This window comes from Miniopterus schreibersii (genome assembly GCF_964146895.1).
Source record: "Miniopterus schreibersii genome assembly, chromosome: 10".
Lineage (NCBI taxonomy): Eukaryota > Metazoa > Chordata > Mammalia > Chiroptera > Miniopteridae > Miniopterus > Miniopterus schreibersii.
The window spans coordinates 33,654,993-33,668,401 of record NC_138110.1 but is presented as its reverse complement, the minus strand read 5'-3'; the positions used below and the strand labels follow the sequence as shown (position 1 = coordinate 33,668,401).

Sequence of the window (13,409 nt, the reverse complement as noted above, 5' to 3'; positions counted from 1 at the left end):
ATATTTACCATGGAATAACTTAATCTCTGAAAACGACAAAGACAAGAAATTAAATTAACATTGTTTTATTTCATCCTATATCTGTAAATATTACTTTACACATCCAATTTTTGCTGTTTTAACCTGCCATGTTTCTTTAAAAGTAAAGTAATTGTTTTAATAACAAATATCACTGCATTTTATACAGACAGTTAACTGCTTCTTTATAAAAGTAAGGAAAAAACAATCTGTACATTTACATCAAAAATTCAAGAACTGGAAAAATGAAAGCTTTAAAGAGGTATTTTCTTTTATACTAAAACAGCGTAATTTTCACCTTATATATATAAGGAAAGAAGAATACTACATGTTAAAGATGTTTACATTAAAAATAAGAAAACTTTAAAAGGAAAATTACCCTTTCAACAGTCTAAAAATCTAGATTTCAGGAGCAAATAAGAAAACCCAAAGTGTAGCATCAAATAAAAAAGTTTAGAGCACATTTAGTTGAAGACCTTCTATCATAGGGCCCAGAGGGCTACACAGGAATAAAGCATTTCCCGTGAATGCCTTGTCTGTTCTGCACAACCAGTTCAGGCCCATCCTGTAGCTGCCTTCAGACTCATGATGCAGTCAGCGCTCTTCTCCTGGACTCCACATGCCAAATAAGGTGAGGCACAGAAAAAGGGTTAGTGATACTTCACCAAAATCCAATGGCAACTGCCACTGGCCTGAGAAAAGAAGGAAAAGGAAGGGCCTGGCCTAGGAAAAACCATGAGGCAAACATTGTTGCCTTTACTACCACTCACGCCCCCTTGTGGGCCTCTCGCCTCGCCCTTGAAGGCCTGGGTTTTCACAATGCTCTTTGACAGTCCCAATACCCACCTTGTAATTGTCCTCTCCCAAAGTTCCCAGTGTCCCCATATATACACGCACACACATACATATATTTAGATCAAACTCTATTCCTATAGAACACTGCCACTTCACAGGCTAGCTCAACAAATTCTGCCCCCATAGTCAAATGAAGAATTTTGGGGGGTGGAGGGAAATAGGTCCCAATTCATAGCTGCAAAATTTTAAAGCTAATTTTAATGATCTGTCTTCCAAAATTTTCTTCAGTTAGTGATACCTAATACAGGAGTGAGGCAAAAGTAGATTTATCATTGTGAGTATGCGAAATGCAGTTTATTCTTGTATTATTATTTATTAATTATTGTAGTACTTATCTGTAGCACAACTGTAAACCTACTTTTGCTCCTATACTTCTAGTTCAGTTTTTAAACTATCACTTGAAGTAAGTATACAACGTGATTAGATTTACCATAAATTTAGGTATTCATTATTTTAAGTTGGTAACATCATTGCCGTGAAGTATTCTGCAGGCCTGCCAGGGGCTCTATCATAAAAACAAATTTTGGAAGTGCTCAATGTAAGCAATATCTTAGAAGATATTAAATTGCACCTAGGGGCTGAGTTTCCCATATTCTTTTGATTATTCACAACATTTTGTAAAATCTACCTGCCATGATATATTCTGTTTGAAAATGGCAGTGAATTAAAATGCATGTTAATCCCTCCTTGCTACTTATAACTATGGCAGGAGTCTGTTTTTTCAGATAATAAGGCATAACCATAATCCATTTAAGGATAACATATTCTAATTTGAAATGACGACTATTGAGAGGAAATAAGAGCCATATGTGCTAAAGTTGCAAATGAAAATATGAAAGTACAATACTTAAGAGAAGAAAGCAACTTTTTTCCAGCATAATTTTCATTACTGGCAAGTTTTCGATGGTAGTCCTAAATCTCAGGGGGAAAAAATGCTAGGAATTGGGATGATTTGTTGTGGAAAAACCACAACAAAATCAGCCATAGTGTTTGAAATAATCCTATCTCAATAAGATTTTTACTATTTTTCATTAAAATACTGGCAATCACTCTTCTCTGTGTGGTAAATATAGATTTGTTTCTTGAGAATAGGAAATTTATATTCCTCATAATAATCCTTTATAAACCATAAAACACACTTTCAAAAGCATCAAAGTAACAATTTCTTGTCTTACACTTTCCTAGGGTAGTTTAAAGTTGTGGCTACGTACTTTTGAGACCTTCATTAGGGCAATCGAGTTGATAAGACTGCTCTTTATTATCCTGTTGCTAACCAGAGGAAAACAAAATTCTAGAAATCACAGGGGCTACTGACAAGGCACTAATGACTTTTTAGAGCTAAAAAACCACAACAAAATCAGCCATAGTATTTGAAATAATCCTATTCCATTTAAATCTAAATCTGGAACAGGAACAGAATTTCAGTCCAGATAGCTGTTGTGCTATATCCAGTCAAATACAGTGCAGCTATTGTTGGACTAATATTTACCCAACATACTTATTGGAAAAATATCTGTAAAGGAGAACAGATCCTTTATAGACTTCAATTCCAATATTACAGCATGAGATCTGCTAATTGTCTATTTACTCAGCTTTACAGAAGACAAAAATCTGTTTTAACATTTAAACTTGATTTAAAAAAAAAAAAAAGAGGTAAGCAATACATTGCTTGAAAAATATAAATTGGCAATTAGCATAATTCAAAATTTAGAAAATTTCATATATATTCACATGCATCTATTTAGAAACTGAAACTGAATTTTACAGCATTCCTTCCAGAAACCCCCAGAATGTCTGACAGGATAATGTCTAGTTGTAGCCCTGTAACATTTATCTCTTTGTGCATGTTTCTGCCAGTGCAGTAAATTTAGCTCCCAAATTATTTAAAAAGTCCAGACCCTCTTCTTCCTGTTTTTCACTGCAGCAACCTACAGAACCAACTGGAGACCCTCTTCCTTCGTAGTTGTATGTAAGCACATAATCTTGCGATGAGAGGTGGTCTTCATTCTGATTATATAGGTGCAATTTCTGTAAACCAAAAAAAAGGGACTGCATTATTGTTTTAAAGACACAAACATATAAACATAAAATTTATTTTTTTATTTACCTTTTATGTTTAATTTTTAACCAGTGTGTCCTCTAACGGAGTCCTACATACAAAAAATGCACATGATTGGTCTATATCACAACCATACCATAAAGTCAGCATATTTTACATTTCTAATAATCCATACAAACAAAAAATTATGTATATAAATGTTATATTTAAGTACATTTAAATTATCATTAAATGCCCATCCCTAAATTTTATATCCAGAGGTCAGGCTAGTCCACACAGAATGGTGACAATATGCATAGTGGTTAGGAATTTGAACTTGAATGGTCAACCAGTCCTGATTTTGAGTCATAGCTCTGGCTTTACCAACTAGCTATATGACTGTGAGCAAGTTACTAAATATTTTTGTCTCCCTCTTCTCAAGTCTTAAGAAGGGGATATAGACAGTGACTATCTCACAGGATCAGTTTTAAATGATGAAATAGTAGTGCATGAAAATAGATACAGAGCAGGTCTAGCTCTGGTGGGGGGGGTGTTGGGAGGGGTGGAAGGATTGGGGGGGAAGAGAAAGAACTCATGAATACAGACAATGGTGTGGTGATTGCAGGGGGAAGAGGGGGAGGTGGAAGAGGGTATAGGGGAGATAAATAGTGATGGGGAAAAAATAAAGAAAAATATTCTTACTATGACCAGCACACAGTAAACAGATAATAGATGTTAACTAAAATTGCTACATATTATGTGCAGTAAGAAAGTAGGAAAGAATTGCCTCGTTGGCTTCAGAATCAAGTTTACAAGATAGCCAAAACATGACAAAATAGAGATGCATTAAAAATGTCACTAAAATTAAAAATAACATAACCGACATTGCAAAAACTTGGCCTTTGGAATGAAGGGGACAACCATTCAGCCACAACTACCCTGACCATCTGTCACTGGCCTCTCTGCTGACTTGTCACACTCCTGTGCCTGCTCCTTTCCTCACCTGTGTGCATTCCCTCTCTAACCTGAGCTCATTTCTTGTCTTGCATTGTCAAGGGTCATCCTTCATGACCATGTTAGCCTCGCATCCCATGACCTGATGTGCACAGCAAAGAAGACTCCTAAGAGTACTTCTTAAGCTTTGCTCCTTCCCAACATATTACATGAAACTGACTGTCTAGAAACAGGAAAAGAATAACTCTTGAATTTCATGAAAAAAAATATGCTATAGACATTTAAGCTATTTGCAGTCCATCAAAGGATTAAGGGCTTCTGGTCCAGTGTTGGTGTTACCAAGGCACTGGTACCCTCCGACCAAAGAAGTGAAATCTTAGTACCAGAAAGAAATTTAATCCAGGGGTGCTCTACCTGGGTTGTACATTTGATCACCTGAGGAGCTATGAGGGGTAGGGGAGCCAAACCAATTAAATCTGAATCTTTCAAGGTGGAGAGCAGGTGTTAGTGCTGTTTTAAAAGCTCCCCAGGGGATTTTGATGTGCTATCAGGATTGAAAATCCCTTATTTAATCTCTCCTTTCTTTCACACCCTTGCTTTCCTCTGGATAACACACATTATATTTGCATGGTGCTTTTTACATTAAAAATAGTTCAGACAAATCATATTATTAAATGTTAATCCTATAATTGTGTACAGATGCTTTGTTTTCACAGAGAAATGGAAATTTGATTTCGGGAGTTTGTGATTGTGAGAAATGAGGTTTTTTTCATATCCCATAATAAAAGAGCTCATAAGGTAAACACACACCTAAAAGTAAAATGAAACTTAAGTGAGGGATATTAAAAACCTGCAGTTTTCATGATATTTTAGAAATTAAGAGAATGTGACAGATGAAATAAAATCCCTTTTATATTAAATAATATAACACAATTAAAGAGCAGGGGGGAAAATAACCAGAGAGTGAGAAAGAAAGAGGGAGCCATGAAGCATAGGGAAAAGCAGTTTCTCAAAAAATATGTTCATTTCATTTCCTATTGTTCTGCACTTGGCCATTTAAATTGTAGAGTGGAATCACTTAGGGAAACTCACTTCACGAAGACGAGGCTGAGTGAAATTATGCCACTCTGAATGAGTGTATCTGGAGTTTTCCATGTCCACGTGTCCTCCCCTGCAGGAGTCCAGGGTGTGATGATGACCCCGGCATGACTCCAAGGTATGGTGCCCTCCTTTCACCATTTCAATAGTTTCCAGCCCTCCATTTTTGACTCCTGATCCCATAGTACCACAAAAGCCTTGGGTAGAGTTGTTGACTGTCTGGGTCATAAACCCATTGGCAGAACACTGAAATAATAAAATAAAATAAGACCATTCATATTACGAGAAGATGGATTCCAAGTAAAGTCACAAGGCGGCAAGGGAGAAACAACATTTATTCAACCTTTTATTCCTTCCTTCCTTCATTTATTCATTCATTCAACAGACATTTACTTTCCAATCGTGTGCTCAGTCTAGGGATGCAAAGATGGACATGGTCATTCAGTGCCTCCAAGTTCTTATTCCAATAAGTCAGAACGCAGATAATTACTTTAAGAATGTGATTATTCTGACATACAGGTGAACACAGAATGCTATAGGAGCACAGAAAAAGAACAGAGAGGTTCACTGGAGTAGACCTGGAAAACTGAGCTGAAGGACTCCTACTGAGAAGTGGGAGGAAGAATGCACTACCTGCAGGAGGGTCTAGGGCAAAGGATGCCTTAGGGTTTCTCGACTTCAGCCTGTTGAGAATGGCTACCACACAGAATTCAGAGAGAGAAAGGAAGCTGGAAAGGTTACAGAAGGCCAGAGGAGCCCAGCGGGTGTGGCTCAGTTGGTTGAGCACAGTCCCAGGCACCGGAAGGCCGCTGGCTCAATTCCTGGTTGGGGCACGTGCCGGGGGTTTCAGGCCTGATCCCCAATAGGGAGTGTGCAGGAGGCAGGTGATCAATGGATCTCTCTCATCGATGTTTGTTTCTGTCTCTCTCTCCCTCTGACTATCCTGAGATTATGAGGACTCAAAAAATCGTTTTCATAACAGGGGAGAAACATATTTTTTAAATCATTCTAGGCAATAATGTGAAAGACAAATAAGAGATGTGTTCAGTGTCGTGGAGATCAGAAGGATCTGAATGATTCTAGGTGAAAATGGTAAGGGCCTAAGCCAAAGCAGAAGCAGTAATGATTGGAAGAAGTCCATGGAGAGCTTACTGGCGGTTAGACGGGTGAGGCAGCAAAGGGAAGGGTTGGAAATAATTCCTCTGTGTTCTGCAGTGCAACGAGATTGATGGTATGATTCACGCTGAAACAGGAGCACGCCTGTGGGTGAGACGGGCGTCAGCCGTCCAGTTTGGGACACTGTAAACTTGAGAAGCTTGCGGGATGTCAAGGCGGATACATGAATGTGGGGATCTGGAGCTCAGGCGTGAGATCAGAGCTGGAGGGAGAATTCGGGGAGTGTGGAATAAACGGCATCACCCAGATAAAACTGTAGACTAAGAGAAAAGAGGGCTAAGAATTAAAGCCATAAGCAACAGCCCATTTGAAGGAGTGGGCGAAGGAATTAGAGCTGTGACAATGGATCTGGAATTGCCAATAGAGGGAACCAAAGAGGCACGGCTCTGAAGCCATGCGAAGGGGTACGGTAAGGAGGTCAATGAGCAAAGTAGAAACAAACTAAGAAGGGTAAGAGCTGGTGCAAAGAAAGGTAGCACCCATTGAATTCAAGTAAAAAAGTGACCACTGGTGATTTTTGTCAGAAGAATTTCCAAGGAGTGCTGAGTGAACAGGAAGTAATACCATAAGGTGAATATAAATCTTTCTTTCCAAAAGTTCAGTTTCAAAGAAAAAGAGAGAGAGAGAGAACTAGAGAAATTCAACATAAGTGAGAAGTTTAGTTATAGCGGTAACCTCAGTGTGTCAGTTCTAATTATAAACTGTTATGGTCATGACAACATCTCCATAATAATCAGGCTCTTTTTGTGCCATCTTCTCAGCAATTTATTTTTTTTTAATTTAATATGCAGAGTCTCTAAGTGATCTGGAAGATTTTCAAGTTGAGATGGTTTACTGAACCTGAACTACATCTATAAAAGTCATGCATGCTATCTCACTGCCTTAGGAAAAAATACTAGAAAAAGAGAACTGAAAAGTAGCCATTTGGTGGCACTGCTACCCTATATTTTTTGCTTAGGTTGGTGCTACAGTAAATTTCTATTACACACACACACACAAAATTCTGATTTTCAAATCTCCTTGATAGTACAATTTTGTCATTATAAATACATGCTGAGATCATATTTTTAAGCTAATGAGAGAATTAAAAATAAACTAAAATGGGAGGCTGAGCCCACAGTGCTGTTCCACATTCTCTACTCTGCGTTCCTTTCACCCACCTCCAAGTGCATTCTCCAAAATTTATTCTCACAGGATATCCATAACTCCTTTTCCATGTTAATGATTTCCAGATTTACTTTTCCAGCCCTCATTTTTCACCTAATTTCTAACCCCATCTCCCAATCTCCTCCCGTACATACGCACACTCTTTGATATTTTCTTCATTTATCTTCATAGTTTTTAGCAAGTTATTTTTTTCTATTATAAACAGTCAAAGAGAAAAATAATCTCTGGGAATACACATTGTAGGCAGCAGCCAAATAGATTGTTATTATAATAAATTTACAACCTCAAAGAACAAGTTTTAAATTATAGCACTAGAGAGTGGACAAAAGATAACCGAAACAATGCATCTGGTTAAAAAGTTAAATAAATGCCATTACATAAATATTTGAATACTGACAGATAAAATACTTATGCCTACAAAATCTTACACAATTAAAACTATAAATAAACTTCTAAATTTCAAAATAACTTCATGAGGATGCGTTAAGAGATTATGGGAGGTACTCAGAGGTAAATATGCATCTAAGAAAATTACTTACCACCTTATCATCTCCAGGTGCTTCTGTGTTTGAGATAATTAAATTTTGCTGTGCCAAATCTTCAGGAAAACCTTTTTTTTTCCTGGCACCAACAGCTCCACATACTAAAGTTAGCAATACAGCTGAGTTTGGGGGGAAAAAAAGGGAACATATACAGGTTAACATACATAGAAAAAAATACCCATCCTTTGTACCCTATCACCTAAGGTGCACAGGAGGCAAATAAAGCCACTAAGCATGATGTCCCATGAATTACCTTGACCTCCTTCCTAAATTAGCATGCCATGAGTTAGCTTAGATTTTAAAATTTGGCATGATTATACGTATATTTTGATGACAGTCCTCTTTAAGAGTCTGAATTCTACCCATCATACTAAAGTATTTAGAATTATGAGTTAAATAGTACATTTTTTAAGTCACTGACATTCGTTTAAGACAAAGACTTTAAAGAGAGTTACTGATTCCCAAAAGAATGGTTTGCCTACAGAAAAGCATGACAAAACATTTTTTCCCAAAATAGATTTATCTCCAAATATTTTAATTAAACCTATTTTGTATTTTGCCTATTCAGAATTTTCATTCTATGCAATAACTGTGGGAGGTTGAAATGTGTGATAATACAACTAATAGTAATAGCAATACTTTACAACGTTCTTCAAGCTGCTATACATCAGCTGCCAAACTACAGCCCAAATCCAGCCCACCACATGTCTCTGTATGGCCCATGAGTGTGGTTTTTGCATTGTTAAATAGTTGAAAAAAATCAAAAGAATAATAGTTTATTAGATGTAAAAACTATATAAAATTCAAATTTTAGTGCCCACAAATAAAGTTTACTGGAACACAGCATGCCCATCATTTAAATTTTTTCTATGGCTGCTTTCTTGCTACAAGGCCTGCAAAGTTTAAAATATATACTATCTAGCCCTAGAAAATGTGTACCAACCCTCGCCTACTCTTATGGCCCCTTGTGATCTTTCCCCTTCCATTTCTTAGGCGTCTTCCCCGCATCCACTACTCTCTAGCTGCGCTGGTCTCACTGCCATTCCTTGATTTCCGCAGGCAAACTCTCGCCTTAGCGCCTTGGAACTGACTTTCCCCTCTACCTGAAAGCTCTTTCCCCAGGTACTCCACTGGACTACCTTTTCCAAAAATCATCAACAATAACCTCAAGTTAGGCCTCACCTAGCCATTTACTGAAAATTGCAATCACCACCACCAATCTCTCCCACTCACCCCACACGCATTCTACAGCACTATCGATCCTAATTATTTTGCTCTATTTTTTTTCCCTCTACAGCATTTAATTTATTTATTAGTTAACCCTCTCAAGACAGACTATTTTTGTGTGTGTTTTGTGTTTTGTTCTTTGATGAATCCCATGCATCTAGACAGTTTTTGGCATATCATTGGTGTTCAATATACATTTATTTTGTTGAGTTAGTAAAAGATAATGAACACTTATTAGAAATATACCATGCACAGTTCTAAGCTCTTCACATGCATTAATTAATCCTCAGTGCTACCCCATAAAGTAGGCTACTATAATTATTTCCTTTTACAGGTGAGGAAACTGAAGCACAGTTAAGTAACTTGCCCCAGGTCACATGGCTTGCAAATGATAGAGCTGGGGTACAAACCCAGACAGTCTAATTCCAGTGTCTTGCTCTTAATCACCACTCCTATCACAGAACAAAGGAACAACAGCTAATCTCAGCTGGAGGACTGGGCGGATATAAAAAGAGAGAGAGAGATATGGTGTCAGAGGGGAACTACACAACTGGAGAAGAAGTTGATAGAATTCAAAATTGGCAAAGTAACATGGAAGAAGAGACATTGCTGACCATCTCCCATAAATCTGTGGCTGAATGGTGAGAAGGCATGACATGAAAATGGCTTAGTGAACTTCCATATAGCATAAGTTTTAGATTGTATTATAGTACTAAAAGGGGTAGTACATGATCTCACTCATATGTGGAATCTAAAGAACAAAATAAACTGATTAACAAAATAGATCCAGTGACACACAAGCATGGAACAGACTGAGGAATCTCAGAGGGAAGGTGGGGGTTGGTGGGTGGGTGGGAAGAGATTAACCAAAGAATTTATGTGCATATATGCATAACTCATGGTCAGAGACAATAGTGTGGTAAAGGCCTGGGGAGGGGAATGGGGGCGGGGTAAAAGGAGTCACTAGGGGAAAAAAGGAACATCTAAATTTAAATATAAATTTTAAAAAAAATAGGGGAGGAAAAAAAACTTTGATCACGATTTTTCTTAGTTTTAAGTCCCAGAAATTTCTATATCATTGTATTCACATATTTTTCTATCATTAAACATGAATTTAACATAAAAAATTAAAATAAAAGGCCCAGAAATAAAACTATACATTGACAGGCTTAACACAACGTTAGGCATTTTCAAGAATTCTGTCCAAAAGTGAAATCTTTTATCTCAAAAATGATTTTGCTCCTCACAGAAAACAGTCAATCAGAACTCAAATCACACAAACAGGAATTTGTAAAGGGAACTCATGCCTGATGAATGGCAGGGCAAGATTACTTTTTAAAGACTTTTTCTTGCATTTGGATATTTATTATATATTTTAATTTTAAGTAAGTAAAAGGACTTACAAGAAAGTAGTGCTATACCCAGTAGTATCGCCAGGATCGCCCACTTTCCGAGTGATGCTCCCACACTCCTTGAAGCCCCCAGACATTGACTTGGATGAGTACAATCACAGAGATTAACTCTCAAGGTTTTTGTTGCAGATTGACCTGCTCTATCTTTTACAGTAATAGGAATATTATATTCTTTAACTTCAGCATTTTTCCGATATGAAAGGCGGGCAGCTGTATCTAAAATAAAAGAATTATAATTGAACACTCATTCCTCCTTTCACCTTTGTTTCACCACTCTTGTTTGTAAATAACCACCTGCTACATTAAAATTAAAATAAATGGGTGACTATCTTCAACTTTTTCAAGCACTAACATTACTGCATATGTGTTGGTCATTGTAACTTTTCAGAGAGATGTTTAAAGAAAGAATTTGGCAGTGGAGTGACCCAGTAGCATTTCAACAATATTTAGTATTTTCTTACTTATCCCCTTGTTTACAAACTAATAATGTTAGATTAGCTTTTAACATACACTTCAAGCATTTTTCCTTAGTAAGAGCTATGACACTCATAAAGAATCAACACATACAGTTACAAACAAAGGATGTTTTAAGTTCACATTCTCTTATCCACTTACCTCCATTATCCTACGGCTAAGGGCATTTTTCAAAACACAATAGACACTTTGTGATTAATGCCTTGCCTCTGGAAGTAATCTCAATACCAGAAAGCTAATTAATGTCACTCAGGCTGGGTATAAGGCTTACACAAAAACAGCTATCACTATATCATAACAATACATATATATCAACTGTGATATTTCCCCCAACAGTCTTAATACTTATTTTAAAGACCTTATCACCAACTGACCAAAAGCTCTGCACAATTTCATCAGCAATTACAACCTTCTTAAGTTTTCGCAATGCACTAAATGAAATGACAAAGTAGCATAGTGCACATCTGGGAGTCATTTGTAATTTCTACGCTGTGCTTAAATGCACTGTAATAACTGTAAGATTCCTCACTTCCAGAGTTTGCTCACAAATCAAATTTAAGCCACCCATCTTCCATTCTCTCTTCGCCTCACTAGAGTTACTTGAAAAACAGCAAAAACAATTTAGTGATAAGCTGCCCAATATTTTTACAAAGCATTTTTGTCTTTGTTGTAAAATTAAATTTTGCCATCATAAAAATTATGGTTTCTTTCATTTTGTGTATAATAGATGACATAGGCCCCCAACGATATTTGTAAAAGTATTTTAGGCTTTTAAAATATGTTAATGATAAATCCACTTTTGGTTGTTTCAGAGCATATATATCATTGTTTTTGAATGAGTACCATTAACTTTGGAGAGGGTCCATATTCTGTTGACTTCTGCAGAAGGGTTTGCCAAGCTGAAATAAAATGGAGGGCCATGGATAGGTTCGTCAGGATCGAAAGCTGAAATGTCAGTATACCCCATCTTTGGTTTGCAAATTGTTACATAATCTTGAAGTATTTCTGGTGCATTATCATTCACATCTTCAATGTTAATGGCAAGTGTTCCAGTACACGATCTACCATCTAGGAAGAAAGATAAAAGGTTTAGTGAAATTTGTAAAGTCTTTTATAGTTTCTTCAGAAAAAAATAAAATAGATTCTAAATAGGATATATATTTTTTTAATAAACTCATGGTTATTAGAAGAAATGTTAAATAAGAACATATGGAGAGAAACAAGCTGGCGGCGTAGGGAACAGCTGCACCCGCCGCCTCCCGCAACCACATCAAAATTACAACTAAAATACAGAACCACCATCACTCAGGGCCTCCTGAGATCTGGCTGAACAGAAGCCCCACAACCAGGGACCTGAAGCAGCACCGAGATCGGGAGGGGGGGCGGAGACGCGGGGGGATCCCGCTGAATCGGAGACTCGGCTGCGGGCCCACACCCGGTGCCACGGTTGAAACCCGGGAGGGAATCTCGGCGGTGGGGGTTTCCCGGAGGCGTGAGGGGTCCCAGCCCCACAGCAGGCCCCCAGCCCAGGGCTCCAGGGCCGGGAAGAGACGTCCCCACAACTTCGGGCTGTGAAACCAGAGGGGACTGTCCCTGAGGGTCGCGGAGGCTGCGGGAGCCCCAGCAGCTCCTCCTAAAGGGCCCGGCACGGACTCACTCGGATGCTCCCTCTGAGCCCAGCGCCGGGCAGCAGCCTGAAAGGACCCGGGACACTCGGGGAGGAACTAACCTGCCTGAAGTCGGGACGAGAGGCGGAGGGCAGCTTCCTCCCAGGCAGAAGGGCTGGCGGAGGCCATGGCTCCTTTGGCGAGTCCTCCCCGCACACAGCCGGCAGGCAGGCGCCATATTTGAGTCGCCAGCACCTGACTCCCACCTTTGGCCCCGCCCCGTGATTCCCGGAGGCCCCGCCCCTCCCCACCTGCAGCTCATCCAGGCCATTTCCAGGGGCTTTTCTGTGCAAGTGGCCTCTCGAGCCTCATGCTTAGGACTTTCCTAAAATCTCTCAAACAAGCAGCAGCGGGCCCCATACAGCTTGATAAGTGGCCCCAGGCCTGGCACTAGCGGCAGCTGCATTGGCTCACAGCTTGGCCCCTCCTGGACACCTCCAAGCCCAGCACAAGTAGCAGCCAACTACAGTTCGCTGTGTGGCTCATGCTGGGTGGCCCTGGGCAAGGCACTGGCACAGGCTGACTTTGCACCTCCGGGGAGGCCCCAGAGACAGTGCACCTGGTGGTCAGACTCGACCACGCTGGATTACAACCCTACCACATCCACGAGTGACACACTCAAGGGGTGCACTTGGTGAACACCAAAGCTCCACTGAAGTAAATCCTGCTTCATAGGGGTGTCTCCAGCACAGCAGCTCTCTGGCTGTAGTTGCAGCTGGTCCTCACAGCCGATTGGTCTGAGGGGCCAATTCCTCCCAGTAACTCCAACAGCAAGTCTCAA

General features: G+C 39.1%; 1 protein-coding gene across 2 annotated transcripts in view; it reads right to left on the bottom strand.

The window, feature by feature from the left end:
* Positions 1 to 49: 49 nt before the first annotated feature.
* The window catches only part of DSC3 (desmocollin 3), a 41,184-nt gene continuing 27,824 nt past the window's right edge, over positions 50 to 13,409 (bottom strand). The window contains exons 12-17 of one of the 2 annotated variants that reach the window (XM_081150373.1): positions 11,805 to 12,029; positions 10,479 to 10,703; positions 7,846 to 7,967; positions 4,958 to 5,209; positions 2,981 to 3,023; positions 2,814 to 2,901 (exon numbers count right to left, since the gene is read on the bottom strand). In XM_081150373.1, coding sequence (XP_081006499.1) covers positions 2,997 to 3,023; positions 4,958 to 5,209; positions 7,846 to 7,967; positions 10,479 to 10,703; positions 11,805 to 12,029 — 851 coding nt within the window. In that variant the 3' untranslated portion in view covers positions 2,814 to 2,901; positions 2,981 to 2,996. Of the gene's footprint in view, positions 2,902 to 2,980; positions 3,024 to 4,957; positions 5,210 to 7,845; positions 7,968 to 10,478; positions 10,704 to 11,804; positions 12,030 to 13,409 lie in introns of both variants that reach the window. The other variant, XM_081150372.1, reaches the window with a different exon arrangement.